This window comes from Mauremys reevesii, linkage group 7 (assembly GCF_016161935.1).
Source record: "Mauremys reevesii isolate NIE-2019 linkage group 7, ASM1616193v1, whole genome shotgun sequence".
Lineage (NCBI taxonomy): Eukaryota > Metazoa > Chordata > Testudines > Geoemydidae > Mauremys > Mauremys reevesii.
In genome coordinates, this window is record NC_052629.1 from 107,658,768 (window position 1) to 107,676,641 (window position 17,874).

At 43.4% G+C, this 17,874-nt stretch overlaps 1 protein-coding gene across 7 annotated transcripts in view; it reads left to right on the forward strand.

Annotated features, from left to right (window-relative positions):
• The window catches only part of TMCC1 (transmembrane and coiled-coil domain family 1), a 190,821-nt gene that overhangs the window by 72,196 nt on the left and 100,751 nt on the right, over positions 1-17,874 (forward strand). Inside the window, exon 1 of one of the 7 annotated variants that reach the window (XM_039481552.1) lies at positions 9,542-9,664. The exons of the other annotated variants lie outside the window; for them this stretch is intronic. Coding sequence (XP_039337486.1) covers positions 9,626-9,664 — 39 coding nt within the window. The 5' untranslated portion in view covers positions 9,542-9,625. Of the gene's footprint in view, positions 1-9,541; positions 9,665-17,874 lie in introns of those variants that run through there. 7 annotated transcript variants of the gene reach the window in all.

Genomic DNA, 17,874 nt, shown 5'->3' on the forward strand with positions numbered 1-17,874 from the left:
AGTTTGCTAAAAGATTTATGGTATGATCATCCTAAACCAGTAATACCAAACGGTGTCTCCTGTTAATTGAAGGCTGTGCTGCAATCAGGATTCCTGTCTTTGTTTCTGCCAGGCTTGATTACACAGCACAGTTTTGCTATTTCTCTCCATTTGGCTGGCTTTGTTGGAAGAGCTCTTAATAAGGCCCTAAATTCTGCTGGAAGGGTTTTAGACCTGTGTAAACTAGAGGGAAGGGAAGAGAGAGCAAGAGCATACCCTCTTGTGTAAACCTTAATTGCCTAGCTTTTGCTAAATATAGCATTGCTTTGAAAGCTTTTTCCACCTATCTGAGATCTATGTCTGGTTCTGGAGCATTGATAGACTGTAAAGTGGGGTTGTTTTTTTTTTGGTGTGTGTTTTTGGGGGGGGGCCTATTCCCTCCTGGTGAGTATTTTTCTTTTCCTGCCCTTCTTCTAATTCATTCGCTACTGTTATCAAATCTGGGCACCATGTGCATGATGAAATAACATTAGTTGTCTTTGACAGAGACATTAACTCCATCAAAGTATTTCAGCTCCTATAGGCTAGCTGATCGTCTCCACCCCTCCCCCTTCTTCTGTCACCTTGTGATTTGCCTCCATGGAGTCTGGGAGCATGTTTATGGCATGTCCAACTTTCCTGGGTGCAGAAAAGTTGGGGTTCTGTTATTTAATCTGTCAAGGTTAGCTAGTAAACTTTGTTTTACAGTGACAAGAGCATGTAATGAGAAGTACATTATTATTTCTTGTGACGATTTTTGTGTTCTACCATCAAACACTGGAGTAATAAATCTTGATCTGTATGAAACAATAGAGGAAAAAGTAACTTCTAGCCAGTGCAAGGCTCTCTCCTGCTTGTAGCTATAACAAGGGGATGACTTGCCGTTTACAAGTGTAACCAATGACAAATCACAAGTAACCCAGGAAATTTGGGGCTCTGGAGTAAAGAGCTGCAACTGAAAGTCTTGGTTTCATGCTAAAATGTACAGCTGAGTTTAACAAAATCTACCAGTTTATAAAAAGGAAGATGAAGCTTCATTCCTCCCAGAAGAGAGCTCTTGATGTTTTGAGCCACAAAGAAAATGTATTTTTAAACCCATTGGTAAGATTTTTGAAGCTCATCTATGTTCTTACATGTGGATTTTTTTCATACTTTGAGAAATTGAAGACACTTTTAGTGACTTAAGCAAAATACATAACTGGCAGAGACACAAGTAAAATAACTAAAACTTCTTCTTTCCATATAATGCTGATAAATCAAAAGGCGCATCACCCACCTCAGTTTCAATGAGAATGAAGCCAGTGTTTGAGCACTGATTATTCTCACTTTCCTTTCTTCATTCTGTAGAAGGTCTGATGTAGGAGTTTGTATATATAAAATGTGAACGTTATGATTTGACATGCATTAGAATGTTTTTGCACCCACCAACATAAATATTTTTTAAATTTTGATTCCATTTGTAAAACATTTTTGGGGGGCGGGGGAGAGAATGTTTCTTCACAGATGTGTTCTAGACTCTTGTAACAAAAGACCATGTCCTACTAGAAAAGGATTTACTTTTCTGACTTTTGGGACCGTGGTGGGAGGGCGCTGCGCAATGCTGGTGGTGTGCAGGGTGCTGGGCAGTAGTGGTGGAGGGTCTGTGTGGATCCAGGGAGTGTTGGGTGGGGTGGCATGGGCCTGCCCCTGAGGTGGCAGCACAGGGCTGGACAGGCCAGTGTGTGTCTGGTGACTGCCAATTTGTAAACGGTGCCCTCGCACTAGGCGGAGCGGGGCCGCCATCTGAGATGCCAGGCAGCCTCATTGCCCCTGGCCAGCCCTTCAATCAGGGGATTGATCTCCCCACACCACGCTCCATTGGTTAATCCGGCCCTGCTCTGAACACAGCAGGAACACACAGGCAGTTTCCTTGCTCAGAGAAATCTAAGCCTGCTTTCCAGCCAGTCTTGTGCCCAAAAGAAACGTAGTTTCCTCCCAGAGCCACGTTCACCAGTGATTCTCTGGCTTTCTGCTTTTTCCTGGGCTTACTGCTGGTTTTCTCCTTGGTCTGACCCACAAACATACACACACAACCAATCAGGGCCCAGCCCCTGCATTTGCAGTCAGCCCCCAGGAAAACCACTCTTTTCTCTGAGTTAGTTTTTGCCCAGGCCTTCCATGTGCATCCCAGAGCCTAGGACCATGGCTTCTATTGTTTCAGTATTTATTCCATAAAGGAGATTGATTAATTCTTCCATTTAGTTTGAATGAAAGGTGGCTAGCATGCAGTGGTGGTGTAGCCATGTGGGCCCAGGATATTAGAGAGACAAGGTAATCCTGAACATAGCCATTATATGAACTTCATACCCTCATTTCTCAATGTCTGTACTTTGACCCATCAACCTTTTACCCGCAATCGGGGATATTGCAGATTATGTATTCCTTATGCCACCCGATCTTAAACCGACCTTTGCACCCCTCGATAATCTACGTTATTTCCTGATAACCAGAAACTTCTAGGCTTAAACTCTGTACCGTTCACTTTTTAAAAACATCTTTTACTAGACCAACTTCTGCTAGTGAGAGAGACCATCAGCTTTAATTAAGGAGCTCAATCTATTTAGCTTAACAAAGAGAAGGCTAAGGGGTCTTGGGAACAAATATTTGATAATGGGCTCACCTGTCTAGCAGCTAAAGGCATAACAAGATCCACTGGTTGGAAGTTGAAGCTAGGCATGTTCAGACTGGAAATAAGGCATACATTTTTAACAGTAAGGGTTGTTAATTATTGGAACAATTTACCAAGGGTTGTATTGGGTTCTTCATCACTGGTGATTTTTAAATCAAGATTAGATGGGTTTCTAAAATGTCTTGTAGTTCAAACTGTAATTGTTTCTGGGAAGTTCTATGGCTGTAATATACAGGAGGTCATACTAGGTGATCACAGTGGTCCCTTCTTACCTGGGAATCTATCAGTCTATGAAGTTGTGATTGCCTATAGATCAGACATGCCTGCTGGCAGCCACAACACCTTCTAGCACAACAGTGTCATGAGGGAGGTAGCTGCTGTCAGAAGAAACAGCCAGCCAGCTCTTGTCCCATTGATTCATTAGATTTCAGCCATAGTTATGGTGATACTTACATGATGCTTTAAAACTTGATGACACTGTGCACATATTAACTTACTTCCCAGCACCTCTCTGAGGCCAGAAAATAACTTCATTTTACAGTGACGAAAGCTGAGGTACAGAGTAGTTAAGTGAGTTGCTCAAGGTCGTACAGCAAGTCTGTGGCAGAGCAAAGGAAGAACTTGAGTTCTTGATTCCCAGCCAATTAGTACATACATGCTGCCTGCACTTGATAGTTAATGGCCTCTAATCTATGAATCTGAGTAGGCCAGACACTTCTAAAGATCCATTACTGTAGTTTTAACACTTCTTGTATTATACCTTGACCAAGAAATCTGGACTTTGACAAAAAAGATCCGCTTAAGGAAAACTGGTTCAATCTCCCGGCCAAAAAGGATTGTGTGCATGGGGTGGGAGGGTGGGGGGAGTAGAGCAATTAGCCAATACTGATCCTTCTTTTGTTGAGATAGGGCTAAACACAGGAAAATATACATGCAAGAGTTAAAAGGGCAGTGACCCTAATGGATGTGCTGCTACTACACTGTTAAGTTGGCTAATGTGAGAATATCTAACCGCACTTTCTTCTCAAGCTTTGTTATTGGTAATCTGTTTCCACATTTCACTTGGAAGCTACCAGATGTATTTCCAGCACAAATAAGAGCTCAATATACTATGGAGAGAGTTTGTCAGAGAAGTGATATTGCATCAGGAATGCTGAAAAGCCTACTGGTCTTAACAGCAATAACTTTGTGGCAATATTCCAAGTAAAGAGAGTAGCTAAAACATATCTATTTCCTGCAATAAGAATTGAATGGAACATACAAGGGCTTTGGAATGTAATCAAACTGCAGATCAAAAAGATCTGAACCCACTGCTAAAGGCAAAATGGTGCATCTATTATATATGGAATCCAGTGAATGTCTGGTATGTGCCCCAAGAATCTCAGGATTTTCTAGGATTTCAGTTCTCTCATTTACAGGTAATTCCATCACTATGGACCCTTTGCATGACCATTACAAAATGTGGTAATAATTGGGTTGCATACTACTTCCTTTTGCTGTAAAAAAGAACATTTTGGAAAGGGACCTGGAAGGAGTACCTTCTGTAGGTACTGTATGCGGGGAGGGGAGAGGAGAGGGGATGGAGATTGTTTCCTGCATTCTGAAACATCATGGACTTGCCACTGCTAGAGGCAGGATGCCATTGAGCAGTGGTTTGAACTGGGATGTTGCAGCTGAAATTTAGATGTTGAAATATGCATAGCATGAATTTTTAAATGTTAATCCTGGAGGATAGATTACATGAACACCTGTATTTAATCACTTTCCTCAATTTTCCCTTAGAGCACCTAGAGAGAAGAATGTAATGACCTTCCCATAGCTCTTTCCTAGCCCATCCAAGTGCCTTTTTGACTTGATCCACACTGTTATTTGATGGCTTTAAGAGACTTGCATGTCTACACCCATCTACATTCTTGCATGTGACTTTATGCAAGCATATATGGGAATAAAGCATACCTCTCAAGTGTCCCTCATTTTGAGATATTAGGTCATTTATTTTAGTTCCAGAGTTATCTGTGCCACACATTTGACATCCAATCAATTTTATTGTTGATAGTTGTTTACATCAGAAATAAAGAATCTTGAAACGGTAGTGTTAGGAGTTACTTAGGCCTTGTTTACATGTCATAATTATACTTCTACAGTTCCATATGTGGACGCTCTTCTGTTTGTTCTTTTTTTTTTTCTTCAATGTAATGTAAACCCTTTCCTAAGTGACATAAGCTAATTTGATGATCTGAAGTAAGGCACTCTTACTCTACAATAAGAGTATCTATGTGGCGTGTGTGCTGGGGGTGGGAGGGGGGCTATAATGCTCTAGCTGTATTGGTTTAAAGACACACCTTAAGTTATACAGAGAACTTCCCTGTGTAGAAAGGCCTTATGCTAAAGGAAGAATTCTTGTAGGATTTAAAATGTCCTGTATGAATGTGCCCCTTATTTCGGGTTTTTTTGTTACACATGGTGTCCCTCATTTGGGTTTTGGCAAGTTGAGAGATATGGAACGTAGTGCCATCATCCATAGACAGTGCTTTGAAGAAAGTGGTGTATTTGTATAAAGTTGTATCTGATTCTTAAGTTCCCATCAGGGACCCTGAGATTATAGGCAGTTGTTTCTCTATCCTCCTGCTAGCCTAAACCACAGGTGATGGACGCAGCAGTAGGTGGAGACAGGAGAACACTGGGCATATGTTGATATCACAACCTCTATACGAAGCTTCTGGATTCTACTGAAGTTGCTCCTGACTCCAGCAGTTGGGAGAAGCTTCAATTGGACACTCAGAAGCATCCAGTATAGCTTCACCACATAGTTAACTTGGGTTTCTAGTTTAATCTTTTTACATTTCTTGCTGAAATTGTCAAGCAGTAAGTGACTCATTGTTTTTTCTCTCCCTTTTAAGGGTAAAAGATAATCCAAAGTCTTTCATGCTAAGATAATTTCCATATGGGTGGAAGTTAGACGCCATCTGTGTACCATTGGACTTCAGATATGTGAAATACCAATATATTCAGTCAGGAAAGAGAAGTATTGTACTTTATAACTACTTGCTAACCTCATGTAAATTCGAACAGTATTCAGATGGGCCACCATGATGGTGGTGCAGCTGGTGTTTTTTGTGGGTAAGGATGTTGAAAGGCAATCATGAGTGCTTGTTTAATCTGCCCAGTAGCTCATGCACCTCAAGCAAACTTCATGACCTAGTTCCGGATGCTTGCTTCGTGTTCCTTTTGAGCTGAATAATGAGAGCCTATTAAAGGTTTAAATTTTATTGGCAAATCAGTATGTGTAGCTGGCACTGAATAACTGCTGCTATTGTGGATGATCAGAGAAAACTAGTTTAAACCCACAGTGGTGTTTCAACAATAAGCTTTGTTTAATTATATTTGGAGTAATGAATCTTTCGTGGTGGTTGGTAGCTTGCTCTTTGCTATCCCACTCCATCATCCAAACTAGTGGCATGTCTTTCTTGGGTGACCTGAGATGTACAACATATATACAGTGTGAGTTCAAAAATGTGATGTGAGAAAATGGAAGTAGCCCAGAGATCTGACAAAATAAATGGGTTACGTCTGAGCTCTGATACCCGAGAACTTATATTTTCAGGTGTGTTCTATAGTGAAAATATTTGAATGTATTGTTTGGACAAAACATTACTGCAACCTGTTTCCAACATTAAAAAAAAAAATCTTTGAGTAGGTTTTTCAGATTCATCCAGATAGGATTTCTTTTCTTTTTCATTTTGGTAATCACATTTGAAAATTTTGAATTGAAATATCCAGCCACCACACCAAAATGTCAAAATAGCACTAAAGTAGGTGTATAATATTGGCCAGTGATTTTGTAAGTATTGGGGCAGGGGGGAGAAAGTAAGGGGTATGCTGTTTCGCATCCTCGACAGAAGGTATACATGGGGCTCATCTCACCACAGGTAGTGTTTTGAACGCAAGCAGTGCATTTCTTACGTTAGCTTTTTATCATAAAGAACTGTCAAGCAACACTGAAATAAGACTGTAAGGAAGCATGCACTATCTCTTTCATCTCTGCAAAAAAGACATTGAACTGAATTGCAGTGGAAAGTGAGTGAGGCTGAAAATAAAGCACAGATGTTTTGTCTTTTAAAAGAAAGCGGCTGTATCATCTGCAGAGATTTTAGTGTTCAGTGTCCCTTCACAGTACAAGGTACCAGCAGCATGAGTCAGAGAACTATCCATTAGAAATAAGAGCTCAATGCTTAGAAATGTTATTTTATCTCCCAGTGTTGTGAATTTTGCCCATTTTCTGTGTTTTGGATTTCTGGTGGTGGTCAAATTTTAACACCTTGTTTTGTTCCATCCTGGTTAGAAATCTGCTCACTGCATTTTTAGCTAGCATGGGTTACCTCAGTCCTGAAGCGAATGCCCGGTCTATGCTACATGGTTAGGTCGATGTAAGCTGCCTTGTGTTGACCTAATTATAGAAATGTCTTCATTTAAATTTGGCTCCTGCCAACATAAGTGCCTTTCTGTGCCAATTTAGTAACACTACCTCCCCAAGTGGCAGAGTCAGTCAACATAATTAGGTTGACACAGTGTTGGTGTAGAAACTGCATTGCTTACATAGACTGTTAGTGGTTTACACAAGACATTCCACTATGCCCCACATTGACAATACAATCCATACAAGTGCTCCTGGTGAGAATGTGCACCACTGACACAACGAGGCAAGTGTACACACACAAGCAATTTAATAACTGTAGTGGCTGTATGCTGATGTACGTTAGCTTGACATAATTTCGTAATCTAGATATGGCCTAAAATTTGCCATTGTTTCCAGTGAGGAGACATAGAGAAGATTAAGTGATATGTGCATAATTAATGTGAGTAACTGCATTACCTTATTAATGTAACTTTTTTCCCCACTGTTTGCTGCGCTCACTTGTTGCGATGTCTCATTTAGGTTGCACGCCCTTCATGATAGTGAATGACTATTGTTTGTTTGAAGTAACTAGTGCACGTGTGGTCACTTAAATAATCAAAAATTATAAGTATGTATCCGCTGACACAGGTAATCTTAGTACAAGACCAAAAGCCAGGAACCCTTGTTTTCAAATCTTCTAAACTATCTATTGTAGATACAGAAGTATCTACTAATATACTTAAGTATGTTAATCAGTTCTTCTGCCCATCAAATGTCGCATCTTTTTAGTTGCAATTCACCTTCCATCTAGTTTTATATCTCTTAAATGCAAAATTCTACCCATGTGTCTTTTAAAGCAATCATTAAATGAATAAATGACAATGGGATTATGAGTTTTCCAGTGTGGCTGGTAGTACAAGATGGTCTGGATAGAAAGTGGTGATATATTTTTTTTTGTCCATTTCCCCATTGTGCTTCGTGCTGTCTGAGCATATAATAAATTACAGTTCCTGCCCCATAAAGCTTTGTAGGCAGTTATAACTGTAGCACAACAGTAGGTAATTCATGGGCTAGACCAGGTGTGGGATTAAGAGGATGCTATTAGTAAACCCCTGTGCTTGTCATAGGAAAGATTTTTTTTACCCAATGAATGAAAATGTTGAGATGGCTTGGCTACCTTACTGGTCATCACACCAAGCCCTGGACTGATCAGTCCACATTGGGTTGTGGCCATGTTTCTAGCTGCCTCACATGTGTGCTGTGATCAGTAGCATATGCTGCTTATTTCCAAAGGTTCAGTGCCTTGTGGCTGCGTTCCCTGAAACAACCTTTGTGCCAGAAACATGGGGGTTTTTTGTTTTTGTTTTTTTTTTAACTAGGCATGCAGATTGGCACTGCTCCACTCATGCCCCTGCATGGCTCACTCACCAAATGGTTTAGGGGGTATGGGAGTGTACGTACAGCTAGTAGATTGAATTGAAATGAATTTTTAGCCTCCACCTTCATAGGAAGATGGTTTCTGCATCATCTAGAGTAACTCATGATGGGATTAAATCAAGAAGGGGTTGATGGGGAGGAGGGAGTTAAACTGATTAATTGTAGTAACACGGTTTATAACTTAAAGCCCTTTGTTGCCTTCAGGATGGTGGTGGTTTGGCTTTCCTGTCACTGTGCTTACACTGACATGTTTTGTATTAATCTTTCTCCTGGTTGCTAAACCTCCAGAACAAAGCAAACACCACTGGAGTCAGCTCTTAGGTTTGTTTAAGGAGTCAAAGTTGAAGTCACTGCTGTAATATGCATCCCTTCACCTGATATTCATTCCTGAAGGGCTGCCCCTCCCTATGAATAAGAGGAAATCTCTAGACAGTTGTATTACACAAAGCCTTGCAGCTGCTGAGCCCAAGGGTGGGAGTGAGTCGCTTCCTCTAGCCATAGTAACCCTTTCTTCTCCCTGAGAGGGGTGAGCTGGTTAATTTGTGGGGGGGGAGGGGGTTAAGGAGGAAGCTGTTGCTTTTTGAAGCTGACAGCTCCTCTGCGGGGGATGGGGGAGGGGGTAGAATTAATCACTGGGAGAATTTTTTGGCTGCTGGTTAACCTCCTTATCGGCACTTCAGGCAGATGCTTTGCAAACCCCACCCTGCAATAACCAGAGCAGCCAGTCAGTCCCTCAAAGGCTCAGGTGGCTCCACAGTAATGCTCAGCTAATGAATCTGGGGAGGGGGTGGTCCATCTGTCTGGACCCCTCACAGCTGACTCACAGGAAGTGCTAAAAAAGCTTGGCACAGGGTGAGCCGCTCCAGGCTTCTGCCCCTCCCTCTTTCCCTGCTTGTAGGTTTCACAGGATCTCTTTGAAGAACAATGAAGTGGCTTTAAGTTTTAGGACTGCCAAGAAATTCACTTAGTCCTGTCCCTCTGACAGCCTGGAGGATGTGTTTCTTCAGACAATTATAGGTAGCTGTCAATCTTGCCCTCTTTTTTTTTTTTTTTTTTTCCCCCTTTCCCCTCTTGTGGACTGCTTTGTCTGAAGACAGAGGGTGGCCATGGTTCAGCGCTTTAGCCTCAGGAGGCAGCTATCAAAGGTGGGTTGTATCTGTAATTGTGATATGCATGACACTTATAGCTTCCTTTTCTGATTACAGATCAGTAAAATCTCTGCTTATACAGAGGTGGGTGAGTCTGTGTGGGAGCCGCAGCTCTGCCTTTTGTTCTCTTCTCTTAGACAGACAAAGGTTTTTAAGGCGGACTGTCCATTGGTAGGCACAGGTTTTGTTCCCTTTAGGTTGGAACTGGAGCTGCAGATTTGTGGGAGGCTGCAGCTTCCTCTCTTAACTTGAATTGCTGATGTGTTTGGGGTAGAGGGGGCTGTGGGAAAGAGGGAATCTAATTAACAGTTATGCCAGCATGTGGACATACACAAAATTAACGTGGTCACTTGGACATGCTTTATGCAGCTTACAGTTTAAGTAGTAGGGTTAGCCAGTAGGAGAGACCACAAAGTGTCCCAGGCATCCACCTGAAAGCTTGTACTCCTCACTTTGAAGTATTAGGCAGGGCTTTCTGACTATAATATTAATTAAGAACAAAGGAGGAGTTACGAGATTTTGCTGCTTAATAACTATATATGTGTGCCTCTTTGTTTTAAGAAGTGATTCTGGAGGAGTGAGTATTAATCCATGTTTTGTAGATTTGTCATAGAATAAATCCAATGTGTTTAATCTGAAAAAACACTTAAGCCTGCTTCAGGAAAATCAGCCCATGAATAAAATGAGGGTATGCAGTGCCCTTCAGGTAAGTATGCTGGTGCTACAAGCCAGACATAGCAACCCCATTCTTTTCTTTCTAATCATGTAGATTATGCAGACTTGTCTCTGAAAAGAGACATTACCGTAGTTAACCTTGTATTTAAAACATATTTGACATTTGAAGCTCTTTTCTAAAGTGTGTTTAAAGGGTTTTTAACTTAAAAAATGCTTTCATCAGCAGTTAAAATAGGTCAAAACTTGTTCCCTGCAGACAGTATGTTGGGAAAGGCTGTTGCAATAAACTGTTATTCTTTATGTCCCTTGGAGTTCATCAGCATCTATAAAATACTGAACCATGGGCATTCCAAGTGGCCATGAAAAGGAGAAACCTATATCTTTTCCCTTTAATTGTTCACATTGTTGTTTCGTGCTAGAAACTGTGCCTTCAAACAAAGCGCATCTTCAAAGGCAATACACAAATTTAATTCCCCCTAAAAAATGACTGTGCGGTTAATAATGAAACTAGCATTTTAGTTGCCCTAGTATTACTTGAACCAGTTTGAACTCTGTTTTAAAAGCCATTCTGGCTAACTGAGCCAAACAGAGTGAATGGGATCATACTCTTTAAACAGAGTTCAACTTCTAGCCTAGGAGAACTGTTCCTAGGGGTTTTAAACACATCTGGCCCTTTTCACACTGGCCGGCTTAATAGTGTTTTAAACTGAATTAGCCTGAATTGTATCCCAGGGGTTTACAAAATGGTTCATGCAGTGTTCCTTTAGCCCCAAGTGGGACCTGCCTACTCACATCATCAGCTTGTTAGGTTTGTTTGAAAGCATAGTTACATAAAGGAACAATCAAAATGTATCTCACACTCTCATGTGGACTGGGACTCAAAGCTGGGTTCTGTTCCTGGTTCTGCCAATGGCCTGCTGGGTGACCTTGGGCAAGTCACTTATCCTTTTTCTGTGATTCAGTTTCTCCATCTGCAAAGATGGGGAAGATGATACCCTTTGTAATGCACTTTGAGATCTGCTAAGTGCTTTATAAAAGCTAGGTGTTATTTATTATGAGCAGACCTGGCAGCAGAATGACTGAAGCTGGAATGCATAGATCATATAAAACAATTTTACAATCCCTTCATACTAAGATCTCAAAGCTTTACATGGCAGTTTAACCTTAATGTGTATAAAGTAGGCAAAGTGATATAGGTACCAACTCACCCATCATTGACAGGCAGTCACCTCTTGGATTAAATGTGACATGTTAAATGGGTGTATAATGATGTCATGAACTCTTAAGGTCAGGAAGTAAAGATTAGTCTTCGGCTGAATCTGAAGGAGAGGAATTTAAGTTGGGAGAATGGAATGACACAGAATTATGATTTACAAATGCTGAGAATTTGTCACCACTGAATATAAAACTAGCAAGGGGAATCTAGAGCCACAGAAAGGGAGAAAAGGTGGCCTTTTGGCACAGGACTGAGAGTCAGAGCTAGTTTCAATTTCCATCTTTACCACACGTGTCCTGCATGACCTTTGGGCAAGTCACTTAATCTCTCTGGGCCTCCATTCCTCATCTGTAAAATGGGAATAACCTACCTGAGAAAATAAAGTAGTATTAACTAATGATTATGAGGTGCTCGGATACTATACTTATCAGAGCCATACAAGTACATAATGTTGTATTGAGCTATGAAATGTCCACTCCACAAGAAAAAGCTTTTACCAGAAGAAATCAGTTTTGTTACTGATTCCTTTGAGTTGCATTTGTGTCATGCACTTTAAAAGGACTAAATATTGGTGTCTCTTTAGGAGGTGCGTATTGATACACCTCTACCCCGATATAATACTGTCCTTGGGAGCCAAAAAAATCTTACCATGTTAAAGGTGAAACCGCATTATATCGAACTTGCTTTGATCCGCCGGAGTGCGCAGCCCCCCCCACGCCCCGAGCACTGCTTTACCATGTTGTATCTGAATTCGTGTTATATTGGGTCACGTTATGTTGGGGTAGAGGTGTACTTGTGTGTAACTGCCTGTTCTTTGCCTCTTTCTGCCAATTCGAGTGTCTGTATATGGAATTTTGGACATCCTAGGAAGTCTCCTGTGGTAGAAACTGGGGTCTTAGTATATTGAGCTTTCACTGTAAAACCTTAAAAAGGCAAAAACACGTAGTGGCATGTGAATTTGTTTCAATAAATAGCTGAGCATGCCAAGTTCCAGTTATGCATTTGGTTTTGGATAAACCTTATCTTAATTTTTGCCTTATAGTGTGGAATGCTACAAAAAAATTTTCTTTAGGCCTTTTCAAGTGTTTTCATTTTCATCGTTGCCTTCCAATTCTTTATTCTTTGAAAACTCCTAAACAGCTAAGAAGTACTGTCAGCCCAAAAGCAAAATCTCAAGAAGTGCTCCTGCTGCCTTGTTTGTAGTGTGGGAATTCCTTCACTCTTGGAAAGATGGAGCACAACTGTATCCAGCTTTATGTGGCTTGACTTTCTCCATATGTTTAACACAAGGTTGTGAAAAGCAAAATAATGGAAATAAATGGAACCATGTTCAAGGAAGCATCTTCCAAATAAAAAACATGCCATTTCATTTTATGTATACGTTTTTAGGTCTGCTTGTGAAGAAAAGGATTGAGGGCTTGTCTACACTACAAAATTAGGTCGACCTAACTTAGAGCACGTCTACATTGGCAAAGTTACAGTGCTGCTCAGAGAGCACCGACGGAAAACCACTGTTGTGTCTTCACACTGACAGCTGCCTGCGCAATAGCGTGCTCACACTTGCGGCGCTATTCTGGGCAGCTATCCCACAGAGCACCTCTTTTTCTTTTGTCGCTAAGACTTTTGGGAAGGTGGAAGGGGTCATGGGGCATCCGGGGTCCTGTCTCAATTCCCCTTGATGCATTGCTTTGCATCCCAGCAATCCCTGTGCTTCCGTCCGCATTTGTCGCCATCTTTCAATGGTTTGTGTAGTGCACACAGCCTGCCCTGCCTCTTTTGGGCTGCAGGAATGAATCCCGAGCTGTTGACCAGTATGCTGCTCGTACTGACCCACACATCATGAATGGCAGCGGAGTCATTCCTTAAACTACAAAGTCAAGAGGAGTGCAGTGTTGATCTCGCCATGCGTAGTAGCTACAGCATGAGATTGTTTGTAGCATTCACAGAGGTGCTGACCACAGTGGAACGCTGCTTTTGGGCTCGGGAAGCAAGCACTGAGTGGGATCACATCGTAATGCATGTCTGGGATGACAAGCAGTGGCTGCAGAACTTTTGCATGAGGAAAGCCACATTCATGGGACTGTGTGATGAGCTCACCCCAGCCCTGCGGCACAGGGACACGAGAATGAGAGCTGCCCTGATATTGGAAAAGCGCATGGCGTTTGCACTGTGGAAGCTGGCTACTCCAGACTGCTACTGAACAGTGGCTAACCAGTTCGGAGTGTGAAAGTTGGAGTCGTGTTGATGGAAGTGTGCAGAGCCATTAATTGCATCCTTCTCCAAAAGACCATGACTCTGGGCAACATGTGTGACATTGTGGATGGCTTTGCACAAATGGGCTTCCCTAACTGCAGAGGGGCAATTGATGGCGTGCATATTCCAATTCTGGCACCAGATTACCTAACCACTGAGTATATAAATAGCAAGGGGTATTTCTCAGTGGTTCTCTAGGTGCTTGTGGATCACCGTGGGTGTTTAACAAATATTAATGCAGGCTGGTCCAGGAACGTGCATGACGCATGCATCTTTCAGATCACTGGCCTGTTCAAGAAGCTGCAAGCAGGGACTTTCTTCCCTGACCAGAAGTTCACTGTAGGGGAAGTCGAAATGCCCATTGTGATCCTGGGAGACCCCACCTATCCCTTAATGCCGTGGCTCATGAAGCCATACACGGGGCAACTTGACAGAAGCAAGGAGCAGTTCAACAACAGGCTGAGCAAGTGCAGAATGACTGCGGAGTGTGCATTTGGCCATTTAAAAGCCCGCTGGCGATGCCTGTATGGGAAATTGGACATGGCCAATGATATTCCTATGCTTATAGCCGCGTGCTGCACACTCCATCATAATTGTGAAGGGAAGGGTGAAAGCTTCACTCAGAGCTGGACCGCAGAGGCTCAGCCCCTGGAGGCTGAGTTTGAACAGCCAGAGACCAGAACTATTAGAGGGGCGCAGCGTGGGGCCATGAGGATCAGGGATACTTTAAAGCAGCAATTTGAACCTGAAAGCCACCAATATTTGTTGCTATGCTTGGGACTGCAGTGCTTGTAATGCTAGGAGGTGATTGGTGCACATGATGCAAGAAGGGCACTTAACATAATTGTATGTTGCTTTGCAGTGCTCATTTTGCTTTCACTTAATAGAATAAAGATTGCTTTCAAACAAACACAATTCTTTTATTGAAAGACAACCATCAGAGGAGAGAGTCAAATGAAAAAAATCATCAGGAAGGGTGATGAGGGAAGGGAAGGTATCGAGAGGAGGAGGGGTCCTGGGACGGCTACAAATTTGTGTATGTCATAGAATCATAGAACTTAAGATCAGAAGGGACCATTATGATCATCTAGTCTGACCTCCCGCAAAATGCAGGCCACAAAAGCTGACCCACCCACTCTTGAAATAATTTTCTCCCTTGACTCAGTTGTTGCAGTCCCCAAATCCTGGTTTAAAGACTTCAAGTAGCAGGTAATCCTCCAGCAAGCGACCCCTGCCCCATGCTGCGGAGGAAGGCGAAAAACCTCCAGGGCCATTGCCAATCTACCCTGGAGGAAAATTCCTTCCCGACCCCAAATATGGCGATCAGCTGAACCCTGAGCATGCGGGCAAGACTCTCCAGCCAGACACTCGGGAAAAAGACTTTCAATATCCCAACATGTCCAGGGATAATACCCAACATTCTCCTTTGGAGTACGATGCAACGAGTGCTGGACTTCAGCAGGGCCAAACTGCAGAGAGATGGGTGTTGAGTGCAGTGGGTAGTGTGTCCACACTGCTGGACTGTGAGGAGGGAGGAGTGGAATGCTGTGGGTAGAGAGTGGTGCCAGGAGGTTGCTAAGTGTGTTGGGGGGCGGAGGGGGTGCATAGGTAAGAGTTTTGCGACAGTGGCTGCAGGGGAGGATGGGTGCAGAGCTGCTCTGTTTGAAGAGCTAGTATTGCCTGGAGCATGTCTGCTTGGTGCTCCATAACTGTTAAGAGCCACTCCGTGGCTTCTTTCTGGTGTGCCGCATTCTCCTTTCGGTCCCTCTTCTTGCTGACCCGCCACTCCTTCAATTCTTTTTCTCTGTGGTGGAGTGCATCATAACCTCACACATGAAGTCCTCCTTAGTTCTTCTTGGATGCTTTCTAATTCCGCGCAGCTGGTCCTGCCGCCGATAACAAAGAGGGAGGCTGTGCTCCCAAGGTCATCTCTGTGAAGTTTAAATGCAACATTTTACAAAAGCAGTATTGTTTGCAACACAGACAATGCTGTTTCAGTGCTTTAAAACACAGCCACAGACCCTTCACTTTGACCCTGCACTGCAACGTGTCCTGATCATAGCCCCTTTCTATCATGCATCTAGTAATCTGTCCGTAGGTATCATAATTCCGACGGCTGGAGCACAGCTGTGACTGCACAGCCTCCTCTCCCCAAACGCCGATGAGGTCCAGCAGCTCGGCATTGCTCCAAGCGGGGGATCGCCTGGTGCATGGAGCAGGCATGGCCCCCTGGAAAGCTGTGCTGAGACCACTGCATGCATCACTGAGCAAACAGGAAGTGGACTTTCAAATTTGCAAAGGAATGTATAGGGTGGAGCTGACAGTTGGTCACCTAAGGGCAGGTAGTAGAGTTCAAATCGATGGCCAGAGATGTGACAACAGGCATTGTGGGACGCCTCCCGGAGGCAAATCGCAGCACAGTAATCACCACGGTGTCTACACTGGCACCGCAGCACTGTAGCCCCAGCGCAGAAACCTCTACCCCTCTCGGGTGGGTTTTTTTAGAGCGTTGCATCTGCGCAGTTTCTGCACACTAAGTGGCTTGGCAGTGTGTACGCCTCGGGAGTTACAGCGCTCAAAGCTGCTTTACTGCGCAGAAACTTTCCAGTGTAGACAGAGCCTAAGGTTGACCTACAGCCACTGAATTACTTCAATCAGCTGTTGGTGTCCACACTATTCCCCCCCCCTTCTGCTGGTGGAGTGTGTCCTCACCAGGAGTGCTTGCACTGACTGAAGTGGGGGATTGTGGGGCACTGACAGCTGAGTGTGGGGTGACAGTCCCAGCTGTGAGCCCCACAGGTGCTCAGTTTCTCAGCACAGAATCTACCAGCAGCGAAATTGACTTTCTTCTCAATTTCCCACTGCTATTGTCTCCACTCAGAGCAGACACACACTCTGACAGCTCTAGGAGCTCTCTGGGGAGCTGGGAGAACAGGCTGTCAGGATCTGACAGCTGGGCTCGGCGTGGGGAGCCCAAGCAGCAATCTGGCTGGGACAGGGTAGCTGGGAGCACAGCGGGCAGCAGGGCTCCCAGTGTGGAGAGGGGAGCCCGGGCAGCAACCCACTAAGAGCCCAGGGGAGCAGCTGGTTTCTAGCTGGAGCCCCTCATGCACTCCGGGGTGTGACAGCACCAGCTGTGAGCCAGGTGCAGGGTTTCTACCAGGGAACCTACCAGACTTTCTTCTCATTTCAGGGCTCCAGCAGGGAGCTGTGAAATTGACAAGCTAAAATTTTTGTCACCCCATGTAAGTAAGGCAACTGCGTTGCCCTAACTACATCAATATAAGCCCTACGCCTCGTATGGAGGTGGAGTTACGTCTGCGTAGGACATCGGTGGGAGCAAGGCTGTAGTGTAGACACTGACATAGGTCAACATGACTCACCCTTAGATATGCCAAATGCAGCTTTTCTATGTAGCTGCACTTTGACTAAGTGAAGGACATTACTAATTTTGTGTCTGACTAGCCCCTTCCGTGAAGTGGAATGGTATTGAGTGAGTTTAACCAGAATGTTGCAAAGTCTTGGAATGGCCCTGCATTTTTGAGGCACTTCTTGTGGACAAACAGGCCTCTTAAAAAGTGGCTTATCACTACTTTGCCCTGAAGCAGCGAGTGGGTTATCAACATCTGAGTTTTTTCCTTCTTGCTCATGTGGACCAAGTTTTACTTGGGGGACTGGAACTTAAACTGATCATGGCAAAATAAGAGGTTGGGATCATACTACGTTAAAACTGAAAGATGTCAGCTTATTCACTGAAGGAAGTAATATTATAGTTGTAGAGTTGAAGAGCATGAATTTGCTATGTTGCTCCCAGTGTGGAGTTTTACATTCCTACTTTCCCATTTCCATAAGCAGGTTTTTTTCCCCTGCCATGCTTACTCAGAACTGCTTTTTCCACTTTATATTCCTCCTTACCTCATTGAGTTTGACTCCGGACAGGTAAGGCATAACACTCAAAGCCAGGTCCATTGAGGGTCAGTTTTATGCCAGTTGTCTACTAATCACTTCCTTTATTCTGGTTGCTACTGATCTCTGTTTTTATTAAACTAGAGCACTTGAGGGG